This window comes from Antennarius striatus, chromosome 4, assembly GCF_040054535.1.
Source record: "Antennarius striatus isolate MH-2024 chromosome 4, ASM4005453v1, whole genome shotgun sequence".
NCBI lineage: Eukaryota > Metazoa > Chordata > Actinopteri > Lophiiformes > Antennariidae > Antennarius > Antennarius striatus.
The window spans coordinates 14465235-14492646 of NC_090779.1; the positions used below are offsets into that span (position 1 = coordinate 14465235).

The following is a 27412-nucleotide window of genomic DNA, read 5'->3' on the forward strand; positions in this document are numbered from 1 at the left end:
AACTGATTTATAAACAATATATTTAAATGTTTTTAAATTTTTTAAATATCATATCTATATTTTTATTTTCCTTTTTGAATTGGTAATGCTAGATGAATAACATTATTCATTCATTCATTCATTCATTCATTCATTCATTCATTCATTCATTCATTTTCTCAATCTGCTTCATCCGCTTGTGCAGGTCATGGGGAGCTGGAGCCTATCTCAGCTTGTCTCAGGGGTGAGGCGGGGGAAACTCCGGGCGCCACGCCAGTGTACCGCAGTGAATAACATTACCTTTTTGTAAAAAGTCTTATACTGTACAGTGCTTGCCCTATAATATTACCGTTTCAACATTAAAAAAAGGACATGCCCAAAAATGTATGAAGATATGTAAGTGTAAAAGCCATATCATAAACTGCGATTATGATCAAACTGTAATTGCGTGTGCTGAGTAACTCTCTGGTTTTTCCCAACCACATTCTGTAGGCTCAACTAACTAAGAGAGGATGAGCAGCTGGCCAATCCGGCCTCATGCTTATTTTAGTCACCACATGCTTCCAGAGATAAAACAGGCAGTAACTGGCAGGGGTGAGTGTCTAGCACAAATTTTGGGCTCACCAAGGATCACAGTCAACTCAATTTACTTTTGTTTTACAGTACAATTTAAATTTTGTTTTTAAATATAAATAAGAACAAGAGAGAGGATGGAAGACAGCAATGACAAAGTAAGTAAAGCTGTATTTGGAAATATAAGCTACTGATTAAAGCAACTAAAAATGACTTATGATTACTAATACCCTGCGACCTGCATTAGCGGATTAAGCGGGTTGGAAGATGACTGACTAATTACTAACATTTACTCCTGTTTCTGTGGAAAAAAAAATATTTTGAGATTTTTAAGTGTACATAAAGAGTACAGTTATAATTATACATGGCAAAATGTTTGATTTCCTGGTCTGTCATATCACTAATTCCTTAAAAAAAGATTTTACATTAATATTGAAGAGTTCTTGTAAATCAACATGTCACCTCTGTCTTAAATTTGATTTTCTCAGACAATTTTGTACCATTTCCCTCCCTATAGAGAGAAAAGAAAGCAGAAGATGAAGGTCACACTCTAAATATAAATATGACACCAGACACCAACACAGAGCTCACAGGAAAGGATTCCCAGACACACTGCAGAGTCACTGTCCAAGGTATGTCATGAATTTATGCTGTTTGCTCCATATGGATGAATATTAATAATTCCCTTTGAAAAATTATCGAAGGATATATTGATATTATAATGATTTCAATATATCAACATCAATATAATATTGAAATATTGATACCACAGGAAATATCAAAGGAAATATTCATAATTTCTCTTGAAACAAAAATGAAGTCAAGGTTATGTACACACACACACACACACACACACACACACACACACACACACACACACACACACACACACACACACACACACGGTCCCAAATTGATCGTAAGTGACTCAGTTGTAATGAGGTTGCTTGGGGACAGCAGGTCAGTGGCTCAATACCCAGTCAGGACTGCCTTGGAATAGGAGACATGTCAGAAATATGAGATCAAGAAGTACATGGCTTTCCCACAGACAGATGGAACACTGACTGACAAGTCATCTGTGAACTGTATAATCTTAACAATTAGATGAAATTGTGCAGTTATATTAAGTTCTCAACTGGGCAAAAACTGCTTCAGTAGGTAGAGTTGTTGCTTCACAGCAAGGACTTTCCAGGTTTGATTCTTTTCTTTGTAGTCTATATGTTCTCCCTGTGTCTATATGGGTTCTCCAGCTTCCTCCAACCTCCAAAAACTTAAGATAAATTGTCACCTAAATTGTTGTGTGCGTGAGTGGTTGTTCCTGTTTCATGTGCTGATGCACTGGTGACGCACCCGGGGTGTACCCCGCCTCTTGCTCATAGCTGGCTGGGATAGACTTTAGCAATACCCCTGGCCTGCAAGTTGGAAAGTGATTGAAGACGAGTTGATAGATGGATGGATGGATGGATGGATGGATGGATGGATGGATGGATGGATGGATGGATGGATAGATAGATAGATGGATAGATGGATGGATGGATGGATGGATGGATGGATGGATGGATGGATGGATGGATGGATGGATGGATAGATGGATAGATGGATGGATGGATGGATGGATGGATGGATGGATGGATGGATGGACACGTGGACACATGGATAGATGGATGGAAAGATGGAGGAATTTCTCAACTGCTTCTCCTGGTGTTTTTAATGTGACGTGCACTACTGAAATGCTAGAATTTATACTATTTAACTTGGATTTATTTATGTTTATTTTTGCCAAACATCCAGAAGATGTTTCGTTCATACATTCATTCATTCATTTATTCATGTCTTACCATTACTTAATACAAAGCATACAAAAATGTATTTTCAGAGAAACCATCATGCAAGAACAATACAATACAATAAAATATACACAAAAATAAACCAGAATAATTGAACTCACAAGATTAAAATGTTAAATGTGTTTAAAATATTACAAATATAATTTCTGTTTACAACTTATAATCATATATAACTTTGTTTCCCTCCTGCAATCCCTTCTTATGCTCTGCTTATTTGATTTCATTTCCTCACAGCAGGTCAGCCTGTTACTCCTTCAGAGAACAGAGAACACAGCCCAGAAATCCAACCTGACCAAGCCACAGATTTGGAAAATGCTGTTAAGCCAAAACTCCAAATAACTTTGAATACATTTACTGTCAAGAATGGCGAAGATCTAAAAGTAGAGATCCCAGTGGTTGGGGATCCCACACCAAAAATGGAATGGAAAAAAGATGGTCAGGCAGTCAAAGAGACATCAAGGCTGGAGATTTCAAATACATCATCATTAACAGTTCTTCATATCAGACATGGTGCCAGAGAGCATTCTGGTCAGTATTCAATCTCTGCAAGCAACATTGCTGGAAAGCATACTGGAGAGATCTCTGTGATTGTTCTTGAAAAGCCAGACCCACCCAGAGGGCCTGTGAGGATTGATGAGGTCAGTTCTGACTATGCTGTCATTTCTTGGGAGCCACCAGAATACACAGGTGGCTGTCAGTTAGACAACTACAGTGTTGAGAAACGGGAAACTACAAGCACAGAATGGCAGACTGTGTCAGCAACAACAGTCAGAAGCACTATCAAAGTCAGCAAACTGAAGACTGGAAGTGAATACCAATTCAGAGTGTTTGCAGAAAATAGGTATGGAAAGAGCACTGCAATCACCTCACCTGTTGTAGCCGCACAATACCCTTTTAGTGTGCCCACTGCTCCTGGCATCCCCTATGTGTCTACAGTGACCAAGTACAGCATGGTGGTGGAATGGGAGCCTCCAGCCAATGATGGAGGGAGTACCGTCATTGGCTATCACCTCGAACGCAAAGAAAAGAACAGTATTTTATGGACCAAGCTAAACAAATTTGTTATAACCGATGCTCGCTTTAAAACAAGTGGACTGGAGGAGGGTATTGAGTATGAATTTAGAGCCTTTGCAGAGAATACTGCAGGACTTAGCCCTTCAAGTAAGACATCTGAATGCTATGTGGCTAGAGACCCCTGTGATTCACCTGGCAAACCTGAAGCTGTTGCTATTACAAGAGAGAACATCACACTTCAGTGGGCAAAACCCAGATATGATGGTGGCAGCACCATTACAGGTTACCTTGTGGAAAAGAGGGACCTCCCAGATGGCAGATGGATGAAGGCAAACTTTACTAATGTTATTGAGAATAACTTCACAATTACAGAACTGACAGGAGGTCAAAGTTATGAGTTTAGAGTAACTGCTAAAAATGGTGCTGGTGTTTGGAGCACACCTTCAGAAAGTATAACCGTGATTGCTCAGGATGTTATTGAAGGACCCACAGCAATCATTGATCCTAAGTTCAAGACTACTACTGTTGTTCAGGCTGGTGAGACATTTGTTATTGATGCTGATTACTTTGGGAAGCCCCTCCCTTCAGTAGTGTGGCTGAAAGAAGGAAAAGAAATTGATAAAGTTACACCAAGAATGGAGGTAAAAAATACCCTCATCCATACGACTTTGACTGTCAGAGACTGTACACGAGAGGATGGGGGGCACTTTGTGTTGAGTCTCGGTAACAGTGGTGGAACAACATCGATCGCAGTTAATGTGAAAGTTCTGGATAGACCTGGTCCTCCAGATGGACCTTTGAAGGTAAAACTTGTCAGTGTAGAGAAATGTAATCTTCACTGGAACCCTCCTTTAAAGGATGGCGGTGCCAGTGTTTCCCACTACATCATTGAGAAAAGGGAGACCAGCCGTGTTACATGGACAGGGGTTGAGTCTCATGTTGAAGCTTTGAGTTACAAAGTGACAAAACTGGTACGTAGTAAAGAATATATTTTCAGAATTGCTGCTGTGAACAAGTTTGGTATTGGTGACTTCCTAGAATCAGAACCCTTCATTGCACAAAACCCCTTTTCAACGCCTGGTGCGCCTTCAACTCCTACAGCCAGCACTGTGACTGGTGACTCTATTCTGCTAACTTGGGAGAGGCCTGAGAATGATGGTGGCTCAGAGATTGATGGTTATATAGTGGAGAAACGTGACAAAGATGCTATCAGGTGGACTAAATGTAACAAAAGAAGACTAAATGAATTGCGTTTCCGATGTACAGGGCTTGCTGAGGGACATTGCTATCAGTTTAGAGTAATGGCAGAAAATGCTGCTGGTGCGGGTACGCCAAGTGAGTCCAGTGATTATATAAAAGTATGTGAAGCAATTTACCCACCCGGCCCCCCTACCAACCCCAAAGTAGCAGACTCTTCCAGCAGTACTGTATCTCTTACATGGTCAAAGCCAATTTATGATGGTGGAGCAGCTGTCAGCGCATTTGTTGTTGAGATGAAAGAAGCTGGAGAGGATATGTGGATGATATGCTCACCTAGCACAGGTGTTGAGGATACAAGTTACACTATTAAGAGGTTGAGAGAAAATGCAGAGTACAATTTTCGGATTCGTGCAATTAACACTGCTGGACTTGGAGAGCATGTGGATGTACCTGGATCTGTGATAGCTTCTGAAAAACTAGAGGCACCTGAGATTGAGTTAGACCTTAGTTTGAGGAAGATAGTAAGTGTTCGAGCCTGTTCCACATTACGTCTCTTCGTCACCCTCAAAGGAAGGCCAGTGCCTGAGATTAAATGGTTAAAAGAGGGTAGCAGCCTCAGTGAGCGTGCACAAATTGAAGTAACAAGCTCATACACAGAGTTACTGATCGAAAATGTCAATAGAAATGACAGTGGAAAATATGTGTTGACTGCTGAGAACCACAGTGGTTCTAAATCAGCATTCATCAATGTCAGGGTGTTGGACTCTCCCAGCGCTCCAACAAACTTAAAAGTCAAGGACGTAAAGAAAGATTCTGTGGTCCTCTCTTGGGAGCCACCTCTCATTGATGGAGGGGCAAAAGTTTCACATTATATTGTAGAAAAGCGAGAGGAGGCCAGGAAGGCATTCACGAGTGTCTCAAGCAACTGTGTCAGAAATTCATACAAGATTGAAAATCTCCAGGAAGGAGCCTTCTATTATTTTCGTGTCTTGGCTGTGAATGACTTTGGTACTGGAGTCCCAGTAGAGACAACTGAGGCTATTAAAGTGTCTGAGGCTCCTCTGCCTCCTGGCAAAATTACACACAGTGATGTTACCTGCAACAGTGTTAAACTGTCTTGGGAGAAGCCCGAACATGATGGAGGAAGCAAAATCACAAGTTACATTATCGAAATGCAGACTAAAGGAGAGGACACATGGACAATTTGTTCACAAAGTAAAATACCAGGAGTGACTATTTGTGGGCTGACTAAAGGAAAACAGTATTTCTTTCGAGTCAGTGCTGTCAATGAAAAGGGAAAAAGTGAACCAAAGTCCCTTTTGGCACCAGTCACAGTAAATTATACGAGTGCTGGGCCCATTATTAATTTGTTGTCCAACACATTCAGTGTCAAAGCAGGAAATGATTTAAAGATTGATGTTCCATTCAAATGTGCACCACCACCAACAGTAGCCTGGAAGAAAGATGGCAACTTGCTAAAAGAGACAAGCAGGGTAAATGTGTACACATCTGACACATCATCTCAGTTAATTATCAGGGATGCAAATAGAACAGATGTTGGCATGTATGAAGTCACTCTAGCCAACTCTGTTGGAACCACATCCTCTGAAATCTTTTTCAATGTCTTTGAAAGACCAGGACCACCAACTGAGCTCAGTGTGGATGAAGTAAGTGCTGATTTTATGTCACTGTCGTGGCAACCCCCACTTTATGCTGGTGGATGTCAAATTAGTAATTATATTGTTGAGAAGAGGGACACAGGCAGCACAATTTGGGAGATGGTATCAGCTACAATAGCGAGAACATCAATCAAAATTTCCCGTCTGACACAGGGCACTGAATATCAGTTACGTGTTGCTGCAGAGAATCGATATGGAAAAAGCCAATTTGTTGAGTCTGAACCTGTTGTTGCACAGTATCCATTCAAGGTCCCTGGTCCGCCAACCAAACTCAGGGTTGTAAATTCCTCCAAGTCTGCCATAGTGGTTGCATGGACCAAGCCAGATACTGATGGTGGCAGCCCTATCACTGGTTACCATATTGAATGCAAAGACCAAAGCAGCATTTTGTGGACAAAGTTAAACAAAAGCCCAGTGACCGAGAACCAGTTTAAAGCAACGAGCATTGAAGAAGGTCTTGTATATGAGTTCCGAGTCTATGCTGAAAATATAGCTGGTGTTGGGCCACGCAGTAAGACATCTGAGCCTGTAGCAGCGAGAGATCAGTGTGACCCCCCACTTAACCTCACAGTCACTAATATAACAAGCAGCTCAGTTTCTCTCTCATGGGACAAACCTGAATATGATGGTGGAGCTAAAATAACTGGGTACATTGTTGAGCGTAAGGAGATGCCAGACAGTTGCTGGCTGAAATGCAACTTCACCAACTTACTAGACACCTTCTTAGAAGTGACTGGCCTCACTGAAGGTGAAGTGTATGACTTTCGCGTGACTGCAAAAAATGCAGCTGAGCTCTACAGTCCACCGTCTGGCACCACAGGTCCTGTTACAGTACAACATGATGTAAAACCACCAACAATTATCATGGAAGACAAATTTAGACAAGCAGTGGTTGTCAAAGCAGGAGAGCTCTTACAAATAGATGCTGACATCTGTGGTCGCCCCAACCCCACAGTGTTTTGGCTGAAGAATGGTAGAAATATTGGCAACAAGGGACGGGTTGATATAACTGCATCAAATACCCATACCTCTTTACTTATCAGACAGAGTGCAAGGAAAGATTCTGGACAGTATACTCTGACTGTACAGAATACAGGTGGCACCACATTTAAGTCTATCACCTGTAAGGTCCTGGACAGGCCAGGTCCCCCTGCTGGACCTCTTGAAGTTTCTGGACTCTCAGCAGAGAAATGTACCTTGTCATGGGGACCTCCTCATGAGACTGGTGGCACTGAGATTATTTGCTACATCGTCGAGAAGTGTGAAACCAGTCGTGTAGCTTGGACCCTTGTGTATGCAGACATGATGGCAACAACTTGTAAAATAACTAAGCTGCTCAAAGGACATGAGTACCTCTTTAGGGTAAAGGCAGTGAATAAGTATGGGGAAGGTGAAAATTTGGAAAGTGAGCCTATCAAGACCATGGATCCCTTTACTATCCCATCACCTCCTTTGGATGTTGAGGTCACAAGTACCACCAGCGATACTATGACTATCTCCTGGAAGAGACCGGCCACTGATGGCGGTAGCAGGATCAGTGGTTACATCATTGAGAAGAGGGAGAAGCAAGGTGTTCGATGGACTCGTGTCAACAAGAAACCAGTCTATGACTTAAGAGTCAAAGCATCTTGCCTGCATGAAGGACTTGAGTATGAATTCAGAGTTTTTGCTGAGAACGCTGCTGGGCTAAGTGAAGCTAGTCTTCCATGCCCACTCACTCTGGCAGAAGATCCAAAGTTTCTGCCTTCTCCTCCCACAAAACCAACAATAATTGATACATCCAGGTCTTCCATCACCCTGTCATGGAGCAAACCACTATTTGATGGTGGAGCAGCAATCACTGGATACAAAGTTCAATTCAGAAAATCAACAAATGAAGAATGGACTGTTGGAGTCAGTAACACAGACAGAACAGAGTTTACAGTGACTGGACTCACATCAGGAACAGAATATATATTTATTGTCAGGTCCATTAACAAGATTGGCATAAGTGAACCCAGCTCTGAAACAGATCCTCAAGTGGTAATGGAGCGAGAAGAGGAGCCCAGATTTGACGTTGCAACAGAGATGAGGAAAACCCTGCTTGTTAAAGATGGCAGCTCCTTCACTTTGGCTGTGCCTTTCACCGGCAAACCTGTCCCCACTGTGACATGGGACAAAACAGATGTAGATTTGAGAATCAGAGGGATGATAGTTACCAGCAGCTCAGCCACCTCTATCACAGTGGAAGGAGCAACACGGGACGACTCCGGCAAATATATCGTCAAACTGCAAAACAGTGTTGGGTCTGCCTCGTTGATGCTGAATGTGAGGGTTTTGGATTCTCCTGGTCCGCCATCTCATGTGGCCGTGAAAGACGTGACCAAAACCTCTGCCACTGTTTTCTGGGACATACCTGAGAATGAGGGAGGAGCTCCTGTCAAGAACTACTTTGTAGATATAAGGGACATCAGCAGACATGGGTGGACAAGACTCACGGATAAATGCCGTAGACTGTCCTACAAGGTGTTTGACCTGGTGGAAGGAGGAATCTACTTCTTTCGAGTCACTGCTGAAAATGAGTACGGGGTTGGTGTTTCAGCTGAGACCAAGGAAGGAACGAAAATGGCAGGTAATGTCCAAAAATCCACAGTTATACATGAAATATATGATAAAATATCCACAAAATTGTGATAGGACTGTTTCCAAAGAATGCAAAATATAAGATTTATTAAGCACCTCATGCTTTTTAATGCTTTGCTCAATATATTTATAATAATAAAAGGAATTATCTCTGTTAATTTCAGATACAACAGACTGGGAGACAAATCCAGGAGCTTAGATTATCTCACGGCTGAATTCATCATCTCCCGATCTTCTTGTCAAGATTCTTGTCTACCACTGATTCTAATCCAAAAGACTTTTGAAACTTTTCTGTGTATTATTATAAAATCAGGTGTGGTTTTGTAGTTTGTTTTTTTTTTAAACTTGTTTTTATACTTATAAGCCCTACTAGACTTAAATTATAGGAGAAATACTGACGTCATGACCTTGTTTGGTTAAAATTATTGTGATTTCTTGTGTTATGTTAGTTGTCACTGATCACTGATAAAATGATTAAAACCATTTTACCTTGATTTTGGGACGTTATTATCACTCATAGTTATTCTTATTGCTATTGTGCAGAATGCCATTAGAGGTAGTTGCTACTCATTGCAAAATTTTATTAGCCACATTGGGACAAGCTCTCACAAAATAAGAGTAGGGCCTTTTAACTGTATGGTTGTACTGCATTATCAATCATCAATCAATCAAGTTTTATTTATATAGAGCTTAATCATGACAGCAGACATTTCAAAGCGCTTTAACAGACAGAGAAAACCAACGGAACCCTCCAGAGCAAGCATAAGCGACAGTGGCGGGGAAAAACTCCCTCGATGAGGAAGAAACTCCGGGCAGGACCCAGACTCTTTTGGGCGGCCATCCGCCTCGACCGGTTGGGTGGAAAAGAAATCAAAGGAAGATAAGAACAGCATCAGAGAGAGAGACAGAGAGAGAGTGACAGGTAGGCCAGATAGAGACAGTGTCAATATGGTTAAGGTTGCTAAAGTCAAGGCACAATTACAGCTGTGTGGATGACTGTATGGCGGCACGGAGGAAGAAAGGAAGCAGGACCCCAGCCGATGGATAGTTGAGGGGTGGTACTGGTGGGCTTGGAGAAGGTCCACAGCACATGGAGAGATGGGAGTGATAGTTGTGGGCTCAGAGGTGCAGGTCCACAGAGGAAGGTCCACAGCGAATGGGCGGATGAGGGGTGGAACCGTAAGATGACACTAAGGAAGAGAGGCAGAAGGACCCCAGTCAATTTTTAGGTGAGGGGTGATACTGGTGGATGGGAGGTGCAGGTCCACAGCAGATGGTCGACAGCGGATGGGTGGATGAAGGGTGGAACAGTATGGTGGCGCGGAGGAAAAAGGAAGCTGGACCCCAGCCGATGATTAGGTTAGGGGTGGTACTGGTGGGATGGGAAGAGCAGGTCCATAGCAGATGGGTGGAGGAGGGGTGAACCTGACAAAAACCTGTGAGGACATAGAGCACAGAGACTCCAGGGAAGAAGTTTAGTAAGTAGGGTGTGATTGGAGACTTGGAGAGTGAGATCAGAGAAGAGGAGGAGTAACAGAGATGGTTGGAGAGAAGGGGGAGGAGAGAGGAACTCAATGAGTCTGGATGTTGAGTCTCCAGCAGTGTAGGTCTATATGAAAATAAACGTAGTAACCTAAGTTGCCATTAATTGTAAAATTTATGAAAAATAATTTTTTTAAGTCTAGTGCATTACAGGCACCACGTTGTCTAGAGCAGATAGTCCTTGTCAACTAATATTTGTGAGATTGATGGGGTGACATTAATCAGACTGGGAGTAAACTGTTCACATAAGAGTCAAAGAGATGTCAAACTGTTCAGAAAATATCACTGTCATTATGTTTAACTGAATACAAATACTTTAACATTAAAAATTGGCATCTAAGTAATGTTCTATTTGGGGTTACAAAAAGACAAATACAGTACAGTAGCTAAAATTAAAGGGAGTAAAGTTTTAATATTTGGTTGGTAACAATGACAATACCATACTGAGGCATAGGCAAAAACACATTTTACAGCAAATACACACATTCATACAGGTTTCTCTGAGAAATTCTCAGACATACTGCAAAATAAAACTTTGATAACGATGAGGGAGGAAAAGGGCACATAAGGTTTGATTGTATTATACTGCTGAGGGACTGAGAAGTATGAAGACATCTTTCCTCCACATTCTTGATATCGTTATCTCTTAAAAAACATGACAATTATGGGAATTGGAAGACAATCGGAATTAATGTATTAACAATGAAATAGCAATTTTATATTCTCATTGCCCAGATAAATTAATTTGACTATTTACCCAAATTAAAACATTGTTCATTCCACCTCTTACAAAATCACCTAAATAATTTGAGCAGTGCAGAAATCATTCCAAATAAATTTGGGAATACAACCATCTGAGTATCATGATGTATGCAGCATGTTGGATTTGCTAGGGAATCTCACACATAAACTGTTTCAGATATGTGCAATAAGATCTGCAGTACAGTACAGACACAAGTCAGTGCTTCAGCAGAGGAGGCAATCTGAGGGTCAAAGGCAGCATTGATAGTGTAAGGCTTTACCTGTCAACTCTCACCAATAACTGTCAACTTCCTTCATACTTGACAAAGCAAGATCAAAAAGAATTTCTAATTAACAATTTATAATGTTTAATGCATAATTTGAGGGAAAGTATCAATTTTATTGTGGACGTTTTAAACCCCATTTCAGTCGAATTGGAAAGTGACAATGCATATACAGTATCAAAAAGTACAGACAGCTGGTGTATTCAATGACATGTACCATGTGTTTTCAGAGATAGGTGTCAACTATGAAACCCTTATGCAGAGATGGATCCAGTTCCCACCAACGTTGGGGTACTGGATAGTGGAATTGCATGAAATGTGTAAATAACAAGACAAACGCTTTGCTCATTCTGAGGCACATTTTGATCTCAAATGTGAGCGTCTCCAAACATGAAAGGGGCTATGGTAGTGTTTAAACTGAAACCACAACAATGCAAACAAAAAAGGGGAACAGTACTTATAAAACAAACCTACTGTATAGTTTTTAGAAATACTACACTTGCGTACGAAAATACATTTTACTTTTTGTAAAATGCATGTAACACACATTTTGGCCATTCCACTATGTCACCAATAGCCCTTCATGCTGCAAGGCACTTGTCTTTTTTGTGGGTAGGACTGTGTGAATTAAGAATTTGTTTAATTGTAAAATCCATTGTTTTTAGCACAACTTATTTTAAATGGACCTTTTAAACTAAAGAAAGCCCACTGATTAAAACATTGTTGATATTCAACTCAAAGGATGAGGGTCACTAAGTGTGCCAACTATGAACACTCAATATTTCTAGAGCTCCTTGTCAAGATTGTTGTATTGAGCAGAAATTACATTATGACTAAATAATAAATAATTTATTTATTGCCCCCCTCCTATTGGCTGCATACACAGACTATTTCTGCCAAATAAAGTGCTGAAATAATGTTGGTTGGCACCAAAAAGGGGGAACGTATCAGACAAAATTGAAAAAAGCTTGTTGGAAAAATGGCTCAGTCCAATCAGGGAAGGTGAAGATGACAATACTTGTGAAATACGAAGTCAGCGAGTCATTTAAAGGGACTGAGGGGAATATCTATTCAAGAGGAATCATTGGCATTTGTAAACTTTATGAAAAACAAGATCTGCACAAAATAGTAAAGTACTGTCCTGGTTTCTTTGGCAGTACTACCCTGCCGAATTTAGAAGGACATCAAAATGAGGTGGATGAGTTTTAGCCCCCCTGAGGTCCTTGGTAGTTCATTGTGTGTGCTGGTGGATATTTTCCTCCAGCCTCACCTTCTGTTTTTAAGGCCATTGGTGGTAGATGCATGTCCGTTTTATTAGATCAACATTTTTTGATGGCTTATACATTATTGGCGGCATCAAGCAGGGGGTGGCCGCAGATTTTTCAGTAAGGACTGGACCACAGGTAATGACAGAAAGGTTCTGCCTAAACTCTTTCCAGCACGGTAGCATGTGTATCCCAGCATTCCCAACACGACACCTTTGATGACTGTGCGGAACACCCAGCCGAATCGTGAGGGAGGAGCAACACTGAGGAAAAGACAGACACTCTGAGCTGCGTATGACAATGTTAAAGTACTATTATTATTTGTGCATTGTGTCAAAACTAGACAAAGATACCTCATGATTTCCTTTATGTTAAGCTGCTTCTCCCAGTTTCTTTCTATTCCAGGAACGTGACCCATACCTACAACTCCCACCACCACAGCAGGAATTTCTACAGAAAAACGTAAAATACTTTGTTACAACAACATGCATACTTGTGAAAAAGGAGCTAAACATGTGAAACTGTGAATTATATGAAAGGATTATACATACTCTGGGCATTATGAGGGGCCTCAACACAGCATGTAGCCTGGCGTAGTGTGTGTGTGAGGTAGATGTCTCTTTCAGCCACGATGGTCTGGTGAAGAGCAGGAAACTCTCCGATCATCTCAGACATTGTCTGCTCCAGCAAGTCCTTCTGTTTGCATTTCTCTACATCCTCTTTACTAAAATATGAAAGATAACCCAATAGTCATGTTGGAAGTGAAAGACATTTCTATTTTATGGTTACACTGCGGTTTTGACAGTTGTATGTTTTTTCTACTTAGCTAAGAGAATAATCAGTAAAAATGCACAGAATTAATTTTTTCAAAATAATGCTACCATTGTATTAATGTTGTTGAACCATTTTACAGTGTCTTCAATCACAGTATTTTCCGCACGATAAGGCGCACCTAAATGCCTTTCAATTTTCTCAAAAACCTTATAATCCAGTGGTCCTTATTTGTGAAAAATGTTTGGAAATAGGCCCTTCATTGAAGGTGCACCTTATAATCAGATGCACTTTATAATCCAGAGCGCCTTTTACATGAAAAAGTTTCAAAATAGGCCATTCATTGAAGGTACGCCTTATAGTCCAGTGCGCCTTATAAAGATTTACAGTATTTTCCACACGATAAGAGGTGCATACAACATTCATGTATTCATATTCATATTTGCATTGCGATTTAAGACAAAAGTAGTACTGAAATTAAACACAAAATATTTAGAGGACCAAGCCACAGAAACTTAGATTTAATGTATGTGATGTGATTTAATGTATGTCTTGAAAATAAATTTTTGGGGATGGGGGAAGGGCCGGAAAACAACCTTTCAAAACATCCTTTCAAAATTTTGCAGTTACTCATATCTCAGTTAGATATTAGCGAGTCAAACCCAGAACCTTGTCGTGAGGCGACAGTGCTACCCACTGTGCCACTCAGACTAAAACATTCAATGTTTGCTACTGATGCCCTCATTTCCCCAAGTTCAACAGTTCTTTAAGAACTCAACTCTTCTTTAAATCTAACTTTTGTTATACAGACTGGAAATCCCTAAAGAAAGAACCTTTCATTTCTAGTCCAAATTGTGGGTACTGTAATAACTCTTGTAAAAACATTTCTAGCTGAATAACATTATTTGAACTATTTACTCTAACATTTGGAAATGTCATTATTTTTGAGATGTACACAACCGGGAATGGGATAAGCCAATCATTTGGTTCATCAGCAAACCATACTAAATTTAAAATGAAAAAAAAAGAGCCATTTTTAATTTAAAAAAAGAAAAAGAAAAATGATCTCACATTCTATATGATATGACAATATGTGAATGTGAGCTTGTACCTGATTGGATCTGACAGAAAGCAAAGACCCCATGCCAGACGTGCCTTCTGCCACAAACTCAGAGCAGCAATGGCCCTCTTGAATGTCACAGGGATCGGCCTGTCCCCAAGGTGAAATTTACAGAACGGTACTCGTCCAGCCTATGTAAAGTGAGAAAGACTTCAAGAATAATAAACGAGAAAAAAAGCTCCTGAAAGTATGATCATCTTCACATCTTTAGTATGTGTTTTACCTCTTTGAAGGCCTCTCTGAACTCTCCTCCAGGAGCCATGCCCAGCTGCTCTGTGATGTGAGCTGAAACTTTGAGCAGGAGAATCTGCATCAGGCCGGACATCAGCCCATTCTAAAGATGGCAAACACAAAATTAACAAAACATGCAGGGGCCAAAATTGGTTTTGATAGTAATAGTAGAATGAATTATTATACTTACACAATATATACTTCTGTCTAGAATACGCACACACACATTAAGAGTAAAAAATTTACTTCCCCATGGGGACAATAATGTGTATTTTTTCTTCTTTTTTCACTTGGTGGTAATGCAGTACTACTGCCAGAGGGTGGTGGTAATACATCTACAGGCTGCAACCAAATAAAGAAGAACACACTACACCTACAAGGCAGCCAGAAGAAGCAGAATGCTAGCCCTTTCTAAGTCGAATATCTGTTTAGCTGACCCAATTGCACAATAATTTGAAATAATGCTTAAAAAATGACTTTATATTCAACTTAGAAATTTTGGCGAGCCAGTTTATTTTGCATGTTGATCTACTATTTTACTTTGTTTACATTCGTAAAATTGTTTGTGGCTAGTAGACCTCTCTACCTTAACCTAGAAACATTTAAGGATAAAAGTTGAATGATTATCTAAAGAATGTTCACAAAAACACATTTCTTGAAGTGATAAGAAATCATTTAAAGTACTCTTCATGTTGCTGTAATGTTTTTCTGAATATAAAACTGATATAACATGATCACTTATATGACTAACTGTTTTCGTCATTCAAAATATCTATAAAGAATGTTCTGTGAATAGACATTAATATTCAACACAGCAATAGCTTTTCTGTTACATTTTTGATAATATACCTTAATGTATACATATCTCAATGGTTTTATTTTAAAATTATGTTTTTTGTAGCTTGTTTTTGTTTTTTAAGACCTTCCACGTGCTGTCCCACTTTTCTGCAGTTAAATAAAACGCTTAATAAAATTGTATCTACATTCATTGACCATTTTTCTGCTGCAATCACTTAAAAAAAAACCTGTAAATTGTTTAAAAGGCTTATCCACTGACCAACAACAACTTCACACAGCTATAGTTTGCCAGGTGCATACGGCAGGAGTAAGCCTCGAACTTCAAACCAAAACAGGAATTCCCACACACTGACTAACTCTCAGAATAACCTTTACAGGAAAATTTGATCTTTTATACTATTTTTCCACAGTTTTTCTCACCATTCTGAAAGCCTGACCTGTTTGATGGCCTGCTGAACCTTATCCAAGTTGATTTCTTTGGCTTCCTTTAAAAGTGTATTCTCATCCATCTTCAACATAGACACTCTGTACTGACACAACTCCACCACCACCACATCTGGCTGCACAGCACGGATTGTCTGTGTGGGGAGACAGAGAGCAATGGGGATGTAAGAAAAAACAGACAAATTCGGAAACAAGTATGTTTGCAAGTATGTGAGTAAGAGAAAGTGAGAGATAGAAAGAACAAAAACAAATGGACTATTAGTATTCTAACAGAAAAACAGCTGATGTGTCAAAAAAAAGAAGACAATTACACTGCTAAGACAAGTCAATACATTACTCTATAGTTTATTCAGCATATTACATTTTAAAAGGGTTGGAGGGGCATTGCCTGCAGTACAATTCCTGCTGTAAATTCTCATTGGCTCACCATGGCCACATCCTTCTTGCTGCTGTCGCTAAAGTGGGCAGTGCCCACTAGATATAAGATGCTTCCATCAGGGGCAGTAAGACAGGTAACCGTCTCTGGAAGCTCAGGGGATGACTGGCGGCGCTGGGCTCGTAACTGCCAAAGTAGTTCCATTGCTTCGCCATCAGCTATTTAGAATCAACAAACAGTTATTAAAATATTAAATAAAAAAAATACATGAGAAAAATATAGTGGATTATCTTAGTATCTCTAATGATAAACTACAGGAGGGTTATATTATTATTTTCCAGCAATTTTGCAATGCTTATATTTTTCTTTAATTCATTAACTACACTTAAATAAAAGGAAAATACAGTAAAAAAAAAAACTGACAGGAAATATATGCATGTCATACAAGAGACATATGTTTTCTGTGGTTAGATAACTGCTTGACTTAGTGGGGACAGTCTTTAACAACATGAATTTGCAGAAGAAAATTACTTTATAGCTGATTTAATCTAACATTAGTCCAGGATTCAGCACTGATGTATATACGTATGTCAATCAAGCATACACAAAAGTGTATTTTCTTTTGTATACATTTTTCAGAAATGCATGGCAAATGCATGGCAAATAGTCTCTTAACGTGATGACATATGTTTGACAAAGCACACACAGTGAATTAAAGGAAAACAGCAACAATGCTTACAGAGGCCTGGAGGGAGAAAAGGCAGCTCCTCTTCTGCACGATCCTCTGCTGCGCCAACTGAGCCATCCTATCACACAATTACAACAAAAAAATATCGATCATGTTTTTCATAAACAACGGATAAACAAATTACTCATGGAGAATCACAGGCAGTTCCATAAACATATGTACACATTTAAATTGAAACAAGCCAAAGACAACTCAATAAAACTCGTGTGTTTTTAAAACACCTGAGAGGTAAAGTTTGTCTTGTTTTACAGTAGGGGTAAGTCAAATATCATTTGAAAAACACACACAAGACAACAAGCATGAAGCAGACCTCTGAGTTGTTGTCTTGATCCATGGTCGAAGGAGCGACAGCTGTGTGACAGGAGGTACGATCAGAACACGCGTTGAACGACGTCCGCAGTAACGACACGACAGCGTTAGGGACTTGCTGACGTCGCTTTTGCGTGGAACGACGGTAAAAACACTCAATGGGTAAATCGATCGATGAGTTTAAAAGAAAAGAATTACTAAACGTAACACAATGTCGGCCGAAGCCGTCATGCTGTCGTTAGCTTAGCTTCACAGTTTAATGTCCGAAGACGGAACTTGCCAGCATCGGGTTTATATACAAGCTAGCGTTACGCTACTTCCAGGTATGGGACTGCTACATCGGGTTGGCTAGCTGACTATCGCCCGATGAAGATAACAGCTAACTAAAGCTAATTAAGAAATTGTCAAATCATAGACATTGATTTATATTAATTTCAAAAACAACAGCTGCACTCTGCACGTACAAAACAAGTAGAAATAACGATAACTGACGAAAATTAAAAGCTACGTACTGAAGAAAGCAGCCGGTGTTTCACTCCTTGACAGTCTAGCAGAACGTGAATTTGTCCTACTATGGCGAAGCCATGTGCCGCCCCATTCCGACTCTGATTGGTTTAATTTAAAAATGACGTTACTAAAACGTAACCCGTCAAAAAGCATCAGAGCGTTGGTGTCTTGTAAATACATAGCAGCATAGTATTAACATAGTTTAGTATTCCCTCTACATTAATTCCATTACAACATGACTGAAACCGCTTCTGGAATTGGATGTCACGGCTATGGTAGGAAAAAAAGTAGTCATTGATGACGTGAATGTCATGACTTATGACTCATGGGTGAATCATGAGACATTTTCATGAATAAATGTTTTGAAAAACAGGCGCGTTGGTCTCGTAAACCGAAGATCGTGGGTTTGAACCCCGCTCCTGAGCGTCTCCCCGAGATAGGCTCCATCAGCCATGTGACCCGTGAAGGCAGAAGAAGCGGCTCGAAAAAATAATGAGTGTGCACACGAGAGTTCTTTAACTGAGACATTTCAGTGCCAAACAGCAAAATACATACATAAATAAATAAATAAATAAATAAAATTCGACACAAGAATGTCATCGTAATGTTAAGCAAATCAGTTGCAAGAGCTGTACAGATTATTGCCATAGTAGGATTTACAAATTCTCCAGCAGCACGTCACATGGCAATAGACAGCAGCAATGCATTCTGGAACATGTAGTCTTGATGGTTGAAGTACACGTTTTTTCATCTATTGTAGGTATATGAAAATGTTTTAATTTCTTTATAGCATTTCATAAAGTACAACCAAACTCGTCTTAATCCCCCTTTTTATTAAGACTGTGAGAGACTCAGTTACAGGCAGAGGTGTTTTGCAACACAAACACACTGGTGCTACAAGTCTTAAAGTGCTTTTGGATCAATTCAGTGGGATTAAGTAGTCTCATATTAAGGGCATTTTGAGCCAACTAATGTCATGACTATGTTATCGATCATTTACTATTTTCATCAGTAAGTATCAGATGTTATGGTCTTCTATCACATCTTGAAGTGGTTGATGATTATGATCAAATGGTTGTAATATAGAAAAGCCTGCCCAAACTTTGGGTAGGCCTTTGTATATTAGAGATATATTAGAGGTCCTTAATCCTTAACAGCATTAAGGACCTCTCAAATAGATGTTACAATGGGTTGACGCTCAGCACTGACAGTGACCTGAGTGAAATTTATGGAATCTTTAATGCAGGTGCAAGAAATGTGTATGGCGAAGTTGGCATCAAACCCCCTTGTCCACTTACTTATTCCCTGTAGAAAGTACTAATATACTTTATATACTTGTATTCCTACAACTAACAGACCATCTATTGTGACTACTTAGTTCTTTATGGTCAATGTGTGTACAATGTATCACAGGGGAGAACTACAGAAATACATGTATTGTGCTATACACAGCTTAGCCGTTGCGCACTGAAGATTTCAGTTAAGAAAGGTTTAACATGTATTCATCACTGCAGTGACTTGACATTACAATATTCCCGCAAGAAGCCAGCACAACACATAAGTCACACACTTTACCAGTGAGTGCAGCTCCATTAATCCTACGAGAGCAGCCAATAAATTCTCCAAAAACATTCATATTACTTGGATGGTGCACATTCCTTGAGAGTTGGTTCTGGATCACTGGACATCAATAAAATTTTCCAAACATTAGGCAAACAAACCATTTGCATCCTAAAAAGCAGTAATGACCCACAAGACAGTAGTGCTGCTGAGTCAACTATAATCATGTGACCTCAGCTGTCATTGTTATAGCAACCTCAGAAGAGTTCAAATTCCTGTACTTCTCAACAGTCAGTCAGAACCAAAGAAGCTTCTTGGTTGAGGTGAAACATTTTTAAACAATTAATAGAAGTCTAGTTGCTTCTGATTCATCCTTTAAGGATCATGTCATTCCCCATTTCTCTAGGTCCCATAGATATCTTGTTCCTAATATCAGAACAATATTGCAGTTATATGACACCTCAAAATGCCACAATTTACTTGCAGGCTGTTCTTTTGCTGTTTCTCTATATACTATTCCAAATCACCTATTAAGACGTGCAAATACAGTTGAGAAATGCTCTGAGAGACCTACACATTTCCTACTCAGTGGTGAAATGGCAATGATAAAGCCATGATACGTGTCACCCCACAAACACTGAGCCATATACAGTGTTGATACATATATAGCATTCAGTGAAATATGATGCTTTGAGCGCATACATTATTGCCACAAATATATTGTGATCATTTGCATATTAATTGTGCAGATCTCAACCACTGTATTGCATGAGCTACCTTTCTACTGGGCTGTTGATGTAAAGGGACTAAGCATTTGTATATGTTTAAACCATAAAACAGTCCTTTTCACAGATATTCATCATTAAGATGTATGTTGTTTTGTTTTTTTAGAAAGTATGTCCATCTCTCAATGCCACACACAGGTCTTTCTGAGAATATCTGTTTGACCTAACACTGTAGCACCCTGTTGAAGTATATAACTGCTGGTTTTGTTGGAGGGTGTTAAACTGTGCAGTCATCCTGAGACACAAATGTGACATCATTTCCCACAGAACTACACTTGTCACCATTAATACATACAAAAATCTTTGTTCCATTTTTTTTCTAACTCACCAAATTCTGTCTCATCCAGTCATCACAACAGTGTGTCAATTACTTTAAGGAGTAGAGGTGTCTGTGGTGACTCATATGGTTGTCATGTGAGCAGAGCGTAGTGTCAGGGAAAGAAATCTAACATTCTCCAGCAGCAATGAGCTCCCCAGGTCTTTCTGACAATCTGTCTCGACAGTTTTCTTCATGCTCTTCTTCCTCAAAGAGAGTGTGATGAATACTCAGCAGCTGGTGCGTGGGGGCTCTGGTTAGGGGGGGCGGTGGACACTCGGGGTTATCTGTCTGGGTGAGAGGCTCCCTTGTCATGGGAGAGGACTTCGGACTGAGTGGATCCTCGCTGGATGGAGGGTTTGGGCTCACTCCATTTATATAAGTAGTGGTGGGCAGGGTCATTGTAGAAAAGGCAGTGTTGGTTGACTCTGGAGAGCCGACCTTAGTTTCTGAAGAAGCAAGAAGAACAAAACAGGACAGGACAGGAAGAGAAAATCAGTGAGCCATATGTGAAAAAACTGGTCTTTCAAAGGGCAACAATAATTGTTCAAGGAGACTTTGGAGATGTGTAGCTTAAGCTGGAACTGATATTTAGCTGCAATGAAAAGCTTTTTGTTTCCCATAAAGGCTGTAATGTTCTCACCCTTTACACATTAAGATTAATTAAACATGCTAGAAGGCAGCATTAGCAATAGTTATTAAAGTTATTCTACACAGTTGTTGCAAGTTACTGTTCGTAAACACGTCAGTATACAATTCTAGATAAAGTGAGTTGACCATGTCTTAACCCAGGTTACCACATTACCACCAAGACAATGTCTGACAGCCTAGAAACAAAACCACTCAACAATGAAGTATCTTGAATAGCTGATGCTCAGAAATGCCCTGAAGACAACAAAATACCAACTAAGCAGGACAAAACAGCCAGAGGGCATGTCTCTGCAGATACAAATGTTGCCACATACTTCTTGTGGATCATCAGTGATAATTGATGGAGTTCGGTTTTGTATGAGGCTATACATTAGTTTCTCAGAGAAACCCTGCAATAGCCTACCTTTAATAAAGAGGAATTTGAAAGGTATAACAGCAGTCCATTAAAATAATTATTTCAACTGTACTTTTACACTACAATCAGGCTGCATTTGTCTATTAACTTAAAACTAATTAGTGAGTAATTAATAATTTAATACAAATATCAGTGATTTCCTTTAATATTTCAGCCAAATGATTGAGAGAGGGAGAGAGAGAGAGAAGAGAGCGAAGGAGCAATCAGGCTTACCTGTTATCGCACCAGACACGTGAACAATAGTGTGTGTACCTTCAAGGTACACTGTATCCAGGTTGTGCTCTGAGGGTAGAGGTTCTGTGGTTGTCACCCCCACCTTGGGCTTTCTAATGGCCAGCATGTATGGGTGGACGTCCAGAGAGAAGTTGCGAGTGTGCTTTTTCTCCATCCCACTTAAATCTGTGATTTCAATTAAACATTAAGTCAATTTAAATAAAAAATTAGCTCTGTTTTGTTATCCACCGACTCTTGAGAAAAATGCATTATTATTTATTGCTTTTTCCCTTACTTGTTATGCCTTTTTCTGGTCCTATAGTGGTCACTTAGAGGTTAGTGGGTCAATCAAAGCATTTTCCACGAAAACTAGTCTCTTGAGTTTGAAAACAATGTTGATGAAAGTGAACCACAGAACTTAGCTTAGCAAAATTGTTCTTTAAAATGAAACAAAACTGCAAAAATTTTGGATAATGATCTGTGTTTTTGTGACCAAGCAATCCCCTTGCAGACATAGGTATTTGATCCAATGTAAGGATTAGCACAGCTGAAATGAAAAAAATGTCACCAACTTGCTGTTTGTAGTTCAGAGACATACCTTTTGTTGCAGGATATTGTGTGCTCTTGCTATCCAGAAGTGGTGCAATAAGACTGTCTGCCACAGCCTTTCGTCTGACTGGTTTGGGTTTTTCCGGCTTGGTGTTATTTTCCAGACGTGTCATGGTAAGAGGTTCCTTTATAAATGACAAGAAACACATTAACAGATCTTTAAATCATGACTTAAGTGATTCAGGAACTTCCTGACCCTTTTAAGAGAGTATCGCTCTTTTAAAACTGCTCTACCTCAGTTTGAAGCATCTTGAACAGAAAACAGTCCATGTTAAGATGAACTGTCATGCTTTAGCAGACACATTCTTGTAATGAGAATTATTGCATGGAAAATACTGTAAGACATCTGCCCTACCTTGAATGGTTGAGGAAGAGGATTTGAACTTGGTATCCATTTAATCTTCTTGCGGGGCCGTTTGATCACCAACGGCTCCCCACCAATCTCTCCCACTCCAAGATCCATATTGGGATCCAGTGTCTGTATCCCAGAGTCCCGTACAGTGGGTGTAGAATCATGGTTGGACTGTGCAAGCGCAGCCAACAGCTGCCTGACCACATTGTCATACATGAGGTCACTTTCATTGGTGATAAAGTCCAGTCGGTTCAATGACTTGATGTGGTCCCTGTTCTCATTACAGAACATCGCTAAGATGTTGATATCACAGAACTGAGACTTCTGCCAGCGTCGCCGTGTTTTGATACCAACTTTATGCAGTTTATCAAAAACAAAGTTGGACTTACGCACCACAAACAAGTGCAACAAATTAAGCAGGATGATGAGGTTCATGGTGCAGAGAAGAGCGATGTCTACTGCTGCCATGATGCGCTGCAGCTGCACAGCAGGAAGCTTACAGTTGACCCTGAGCTTAAGCTCTGCATAGCTGCTAATGTCTGGGGGCTCACCCAGTGCACAGGTGAACTCATTCTGCCTTTGGCGGGCATAGTAAGCGCTCAGGTAGGAAATGGGGATAGAACTGAGGCAGATAATAGCCAGGTGGCGTGCCAGGTAAATCTTAGCCAGAAAGTTACTTTGGCCTCTTCTCTCCAAATATTTCTCAAACAGGTTCTGCTCTGGGCTTTTCTCCTTCTCTGCATTCTCTATGATCTCCCTTCTCTCCCGCTCAGTTATGCCAGGTCCTTTGGACTGGATTTGCTTCTCGATCTTTGGGGCTCTGCCTTCAGCAGCTCGATGATAGCAATTATCAATCTCTTGAAGCAGGAAATTGAGCTCTGAAGTGAGCCTGGTGGAGGCAAGGAATTCCCAACCCAAAGCAGGAATGTACATGATTCCTGCAAACGCCAGCAGCGCATAGGGCAGGAACTTGTGCTCAAATAGTGAGGGCCAAAGGTGAGATTCGACACCAGGCACAGCATCCCGAAGATCTGTCCAGCAGTAGCCTCTTGCATACAGTGCCTGGTCTCTGGTGAAGTTATGTGGTGTGTAACAGTATATGGACTCCTCTGAGAAAAGTATAGAACAGAAAGAATCAGTACAGAGTACAGAAAAATTGTCAGTCAAAAATTGTTTTACCAGTTTCTAAAATATTATGTTTATTAACATTAAAAATGTCTCTAAAGTGGCTTATTCTCGGTCTCAATTTATAATATATCTATAACTATAACATTTTGTGCTTTTTTTTGGAAATATCTGCTGATGTGTAAAGCCTGCAAGACAAAATTTAACATGTAAGTAGTTGTGAAAACAAATTTTTTACATTTCATCCACATTTTAACAGTGTACCTGAAAATGTAAAAAGGCAAACACACCTGAAATAATCCCCACCGTACTTTAAAACAGTAAATGCACACAACTCTGCTGTGGCAGTACTGTGTGTAAGAAGTGAACCATTCACTGTTGCGTTGTTCAAAAGAAAGCAGTGCTTGCATCTGTCAGCAGTATCCTGCAGCCACCTGACCACCTGTAAACATGCTAAAACTGCTTTTTTGAAAGACATAACATGGGATTCAGGTAGGGTGCATGACAACACTGAAAACAATTTCTTTTGAATCTGTGCCCAAACACAAATTTAACTACTTTATGATTTAACAAAGTAATTTTTTGCTCGTATTTTTATCTTTGACACTATGTCCAGTGACATCTTAGAAATGGCTAACACCTACTCTGTATTTTGTTAATCATTATTAATACTAAAACATGCTCTGCTGTATTTTCATCTCACTGGGTGTTGACTGTTGCTAGTCATAAAGACGACATACAGTATATCTGATGTAACATTATTTGTTAGCATCAGAGAACAGGACAATGTCCATGTTCTGTCATTGGAAATTGTTTGACAAAGCCTTAATCATCATTAAGGGAACACTGAAGGACGTGTCTTCATACCCACACACGTCTGTTGCTAAAGTTAAATGCTCAGTCACAGTAGGTTAATGCTGCCGTGCAGCGTCTGACTCAGCAGTGAACTAAAATCTCTCCCATCCATTGTTTCAAACGCCTTCCTCTTCCTCCCTACCTGTAGTCCATTCCAATCTCTGGTCTTTTTTAGCCGTTTCCAACTGCTCCTCCATTACACTTGTCAGCTTTCCTTTTCTTGCCCTAAATAACCTCAGGGGAGGCTCAGAATAACTGCCTGAATAACTTTATATTTGTAATTCATCTGTGCCAACTCCTTTATTCTTCTTCACATTCTTGCATTGAAACTTTAGGTGACTTTTTCTCATTGCTTTATGTGAAAGACAATGTGACTTTCAAAAACATATGATGGATGCTGTCACAAACCCAACCTGGGGATTGGTAAAGGGGTAAAAGCTGGTGTTGGTAATGAACCCCCTCTAGTGGCAGAAGACTCACCTGCAAAGTTCCTTGTGAAGACCAGGGTTACCAGCAGGATGGGGATGATGACCGTCCCGATAGTAACAACGCGATCGAAGGGCAGCTCTAGTTTGAGCTGTACCATGAGGCTGGCCAACGCTCCACCCCTCTCATCCTGAGAGGAGCCAGGCAAAATCAGCTCCTTCAGCTTCTCACCGGCGAGTAGAGCTGTGGCCATGTCTAAGTTTTGATCGAGGATGTTCTGCATTCGGAGCACTCCCTTCAACCTCCCTCTGGTCTGGAGGGGAGACGAGTCGCTCCCTACTGTAGCTGAACGCTCTTCAACACAGGGTGGCAGACCGGCTCACACACACAAATGTGTGGCCAACTTCAGCCCCTGTCTCCATACGTGGGAAAGAAGCACATCATACTTTTCTCATACCATACCATATGTTCATATGAACACAGCTTGCTCCAACTCTTTTACAAGAATCACTATATTGTGCCCCATCTCTAATGAGCCAGGCCTCAGAATGTGGCAGGATGAAGAACGAGGAGAGTTTAGAAGATGTTTTGTAACCTTCAGGGAGAGGGACTGCTTGCGAGTTGCATGGTCATGAGAAGCTTTGACCCATCCTATCCTGAAAGACACAAGCCACTCAGTGAGGAAACATGATACATGTGTGTGGTAAATATTTCATACAATCATGTTTTACATTAGCCATATTGTGGCTTTGGACTGCCTCACACCTTCCTCAGTAAATCCCTGTCATCCTGTACAATGCAGTCAGTAACCAGTGGAACGTGTCGGCGTTGTCATACGTGACTTGTCACCTTCTTTTAGCCATTTTGCTAGAAGGTTATGCAAATGACCTTCAAGAAGTGCACACATCACTCATCATCATCAGTCCCAACCTTATTGCTCTCTCCCCATCTCCCTTTCTTTTTTCCTTTTCACTCCATTCCTCCCTCTGGTCTTCTTTCACTTTCTTTTCATTATTTAAACACCTAGGTCATGTGTGCAGTCCTAAAAAAAGCTGAGTTCTCCAGGTCACAGCTGGAAAGCACACTTCACATATGAAGGAGTGGAACCTTGAGATTACAGTTTCACATGGGACAAATAACATTCTCAGGTCAGCATCATAATGAGAGGATGTCTTTAAAAATATGATCAGAGAACACTAACCGTGGCTTTATATGGTAATGCAAGAGAACAAGATGTCCCTTATGGGATTGCGCGTGATCCCTTTCTATACAGGTACTTTCTGGTGATGATGATGATCAAGACAACTTTAACCATATCCTTAAAGTACAAGGTGAAGTAAAGTTTGCATAATTTAAATTTAAAGGGGTAGCAGCACAGTTTTAATCCTCAGAGGTTGCGCTGCTGGTGTGTGAGCTGTTGGCATAGCTCCAGTCCAACAGATAATGCCCTTCAATTGGGCAAAGCTTCCAGTGTTTAGAGAAGGAAATCCCACATTCTTTTGGCTACTACAGAATCCCGTTTGGCTCTGAGCTTCTATAGCTGGACACAAAGAGACCGAGCTAAGCTCCAGGAACTGAAGGGCAGGATCTCTTTCATTATGAATGAGATGATGGATGAAGAGTGAAGAACTTTCATTGATCTGACACTCATTCTAAAAAACCACGCGTCCCAAGAAACTATCTTGAACTAATGGTCCATTTGAGAAGCACGTAAAGGGATACAGATTTGAAGTCAAGGTGATTTACGAAAAAAAACAAACCAAAAAAAAAAAAAAAAACCATCTCAGTTTTCCCACTTTTGTTTCATCAGTAAGTCCCTATGGGAACACTGCTGGAACATTTCGACAGGACGAGGAGGTCATTGTGTCTCAGTGGTCTTAGTGTAGATACTCAATGTCGTCTCCTGACGGCTCTGAGTACTAGTCACTGGTATCCAGGAGGACCAGTCTCCCACTGGAGACATCTCGTTGCAGTGAACGGCAGCTGGATGCTGATGTCCAGCCGCTTCAGCACCCGAGCAGAGGACAGCTCCCGGACAGACAGCATCAAGTGTTG

The 27412-nt window shown here is 40.4% G+C and overlaps 3 protein-coding genes across 6 annotated transcripts; 1 reads left to right on the top strand and 2 right to left on the bottom strand.

Moving 5' to 3' along the window:
* The first annotated feature begins 570 nt into the window (after positions 1 to 570).
* LOC137593760 (titin-like) lies at positions 571 to 9405 on the top strand. 2 transcript variants are annotated; one of them, XM_068312731.1, is made up of 4 exons: positions 571 to 710; positions 1070 to 1184; positions 2637 to 8903; positions 9079 to 9405. In XM_068312731.1, exons 1-4 carry the CDS (start codon positions 690 to 692, stop codon positions 9111 to 9113), a joined length of 6438 nt encoding a protein of 2145 aa, XP_068168832.1. In that variant the 5' UTR covers positions 571 to 689; the 3' UTR covers positions 9114 to 9405. The 2 variants fall into 2 exon arrangements, with proteins under 2 accessions (XP_068168832.1, XP_068168831.1); XM_068312730.1 differs by having other exon boundaries at positions 2634 to 8903; positions 9079 to 9404.
* Positions 9406 to 9534: 129 nt separating this feature from the next.
* Positions 9535 to 18300, bottom strand: trabd (TraB domain containing). Of its 3 annotated transcripts, XM_068312734.1 has the most exons (10): positions 18056 to 18299; positions 17545 to 17585; positions 17226 to 17292; positions 16538 to 16704; positions 16104 to 16244; positions 14861 to 14971; positions 14629 to 14768; positions 13298 to 13470; positions 13100 to 13196; positions 9536 to 13009 (listed from the first exon to the last, which is right to left on the bottom strand). In XM_068312734.1, the coding sequence occupies exons 1-10, from the start codon at positions 18228 to 18230 to the stop codon at positions 12838 to 12840; spliced, it is 1284 nt and encodes a 427-aa protein (XP_068168835.1). In that variant the 5' UTR covers positions 18231 to 18299; the 3' UTR covers positions 9536 to 12837. The 3 variants fall into 3 exon arrangements, with proteins under 3 accessions (XP_068168834.1, XP_068168835.1, XP_068168836.1); XM_068312733.1 differs by having other exon boundaries at positions 9535 to 13196; positions 18056 to 18300; XM_068312735.1 differs by having other exon boundaries at positions 9537 to 13196; positions 17545 to 17670; positions 18056 to 18183.
* A 563-nt stretch (positions 18301 to 18863) lies between these two features.
* Positions 18864 to 25749, bottom strand: panx2 (pannexin 2). Its single transcript, XM_068312736.1, has 5 exons — positions 25412 to 25749; positions 22955 to 24060; positions 22589 to 22724; positions 21991 to 22176; positions 18864 to 21160 (listed from the first exon to the last, which is right to left on the bottom strand). The coding sequence occupies exons 1-5, from the start codon at positions 25638 to 25640 to the stop codon at positions 20841 to 20843; spliced, it is 1977 nt and encodes a 658-aa protein (XP_068168837.1). The 5' UTR covers positions 25641 to 25749; the 3' UTR covers positions 18864 to 20840.
* Positions 25750 to 27412: the final 1663 nt, after the last annotated feature.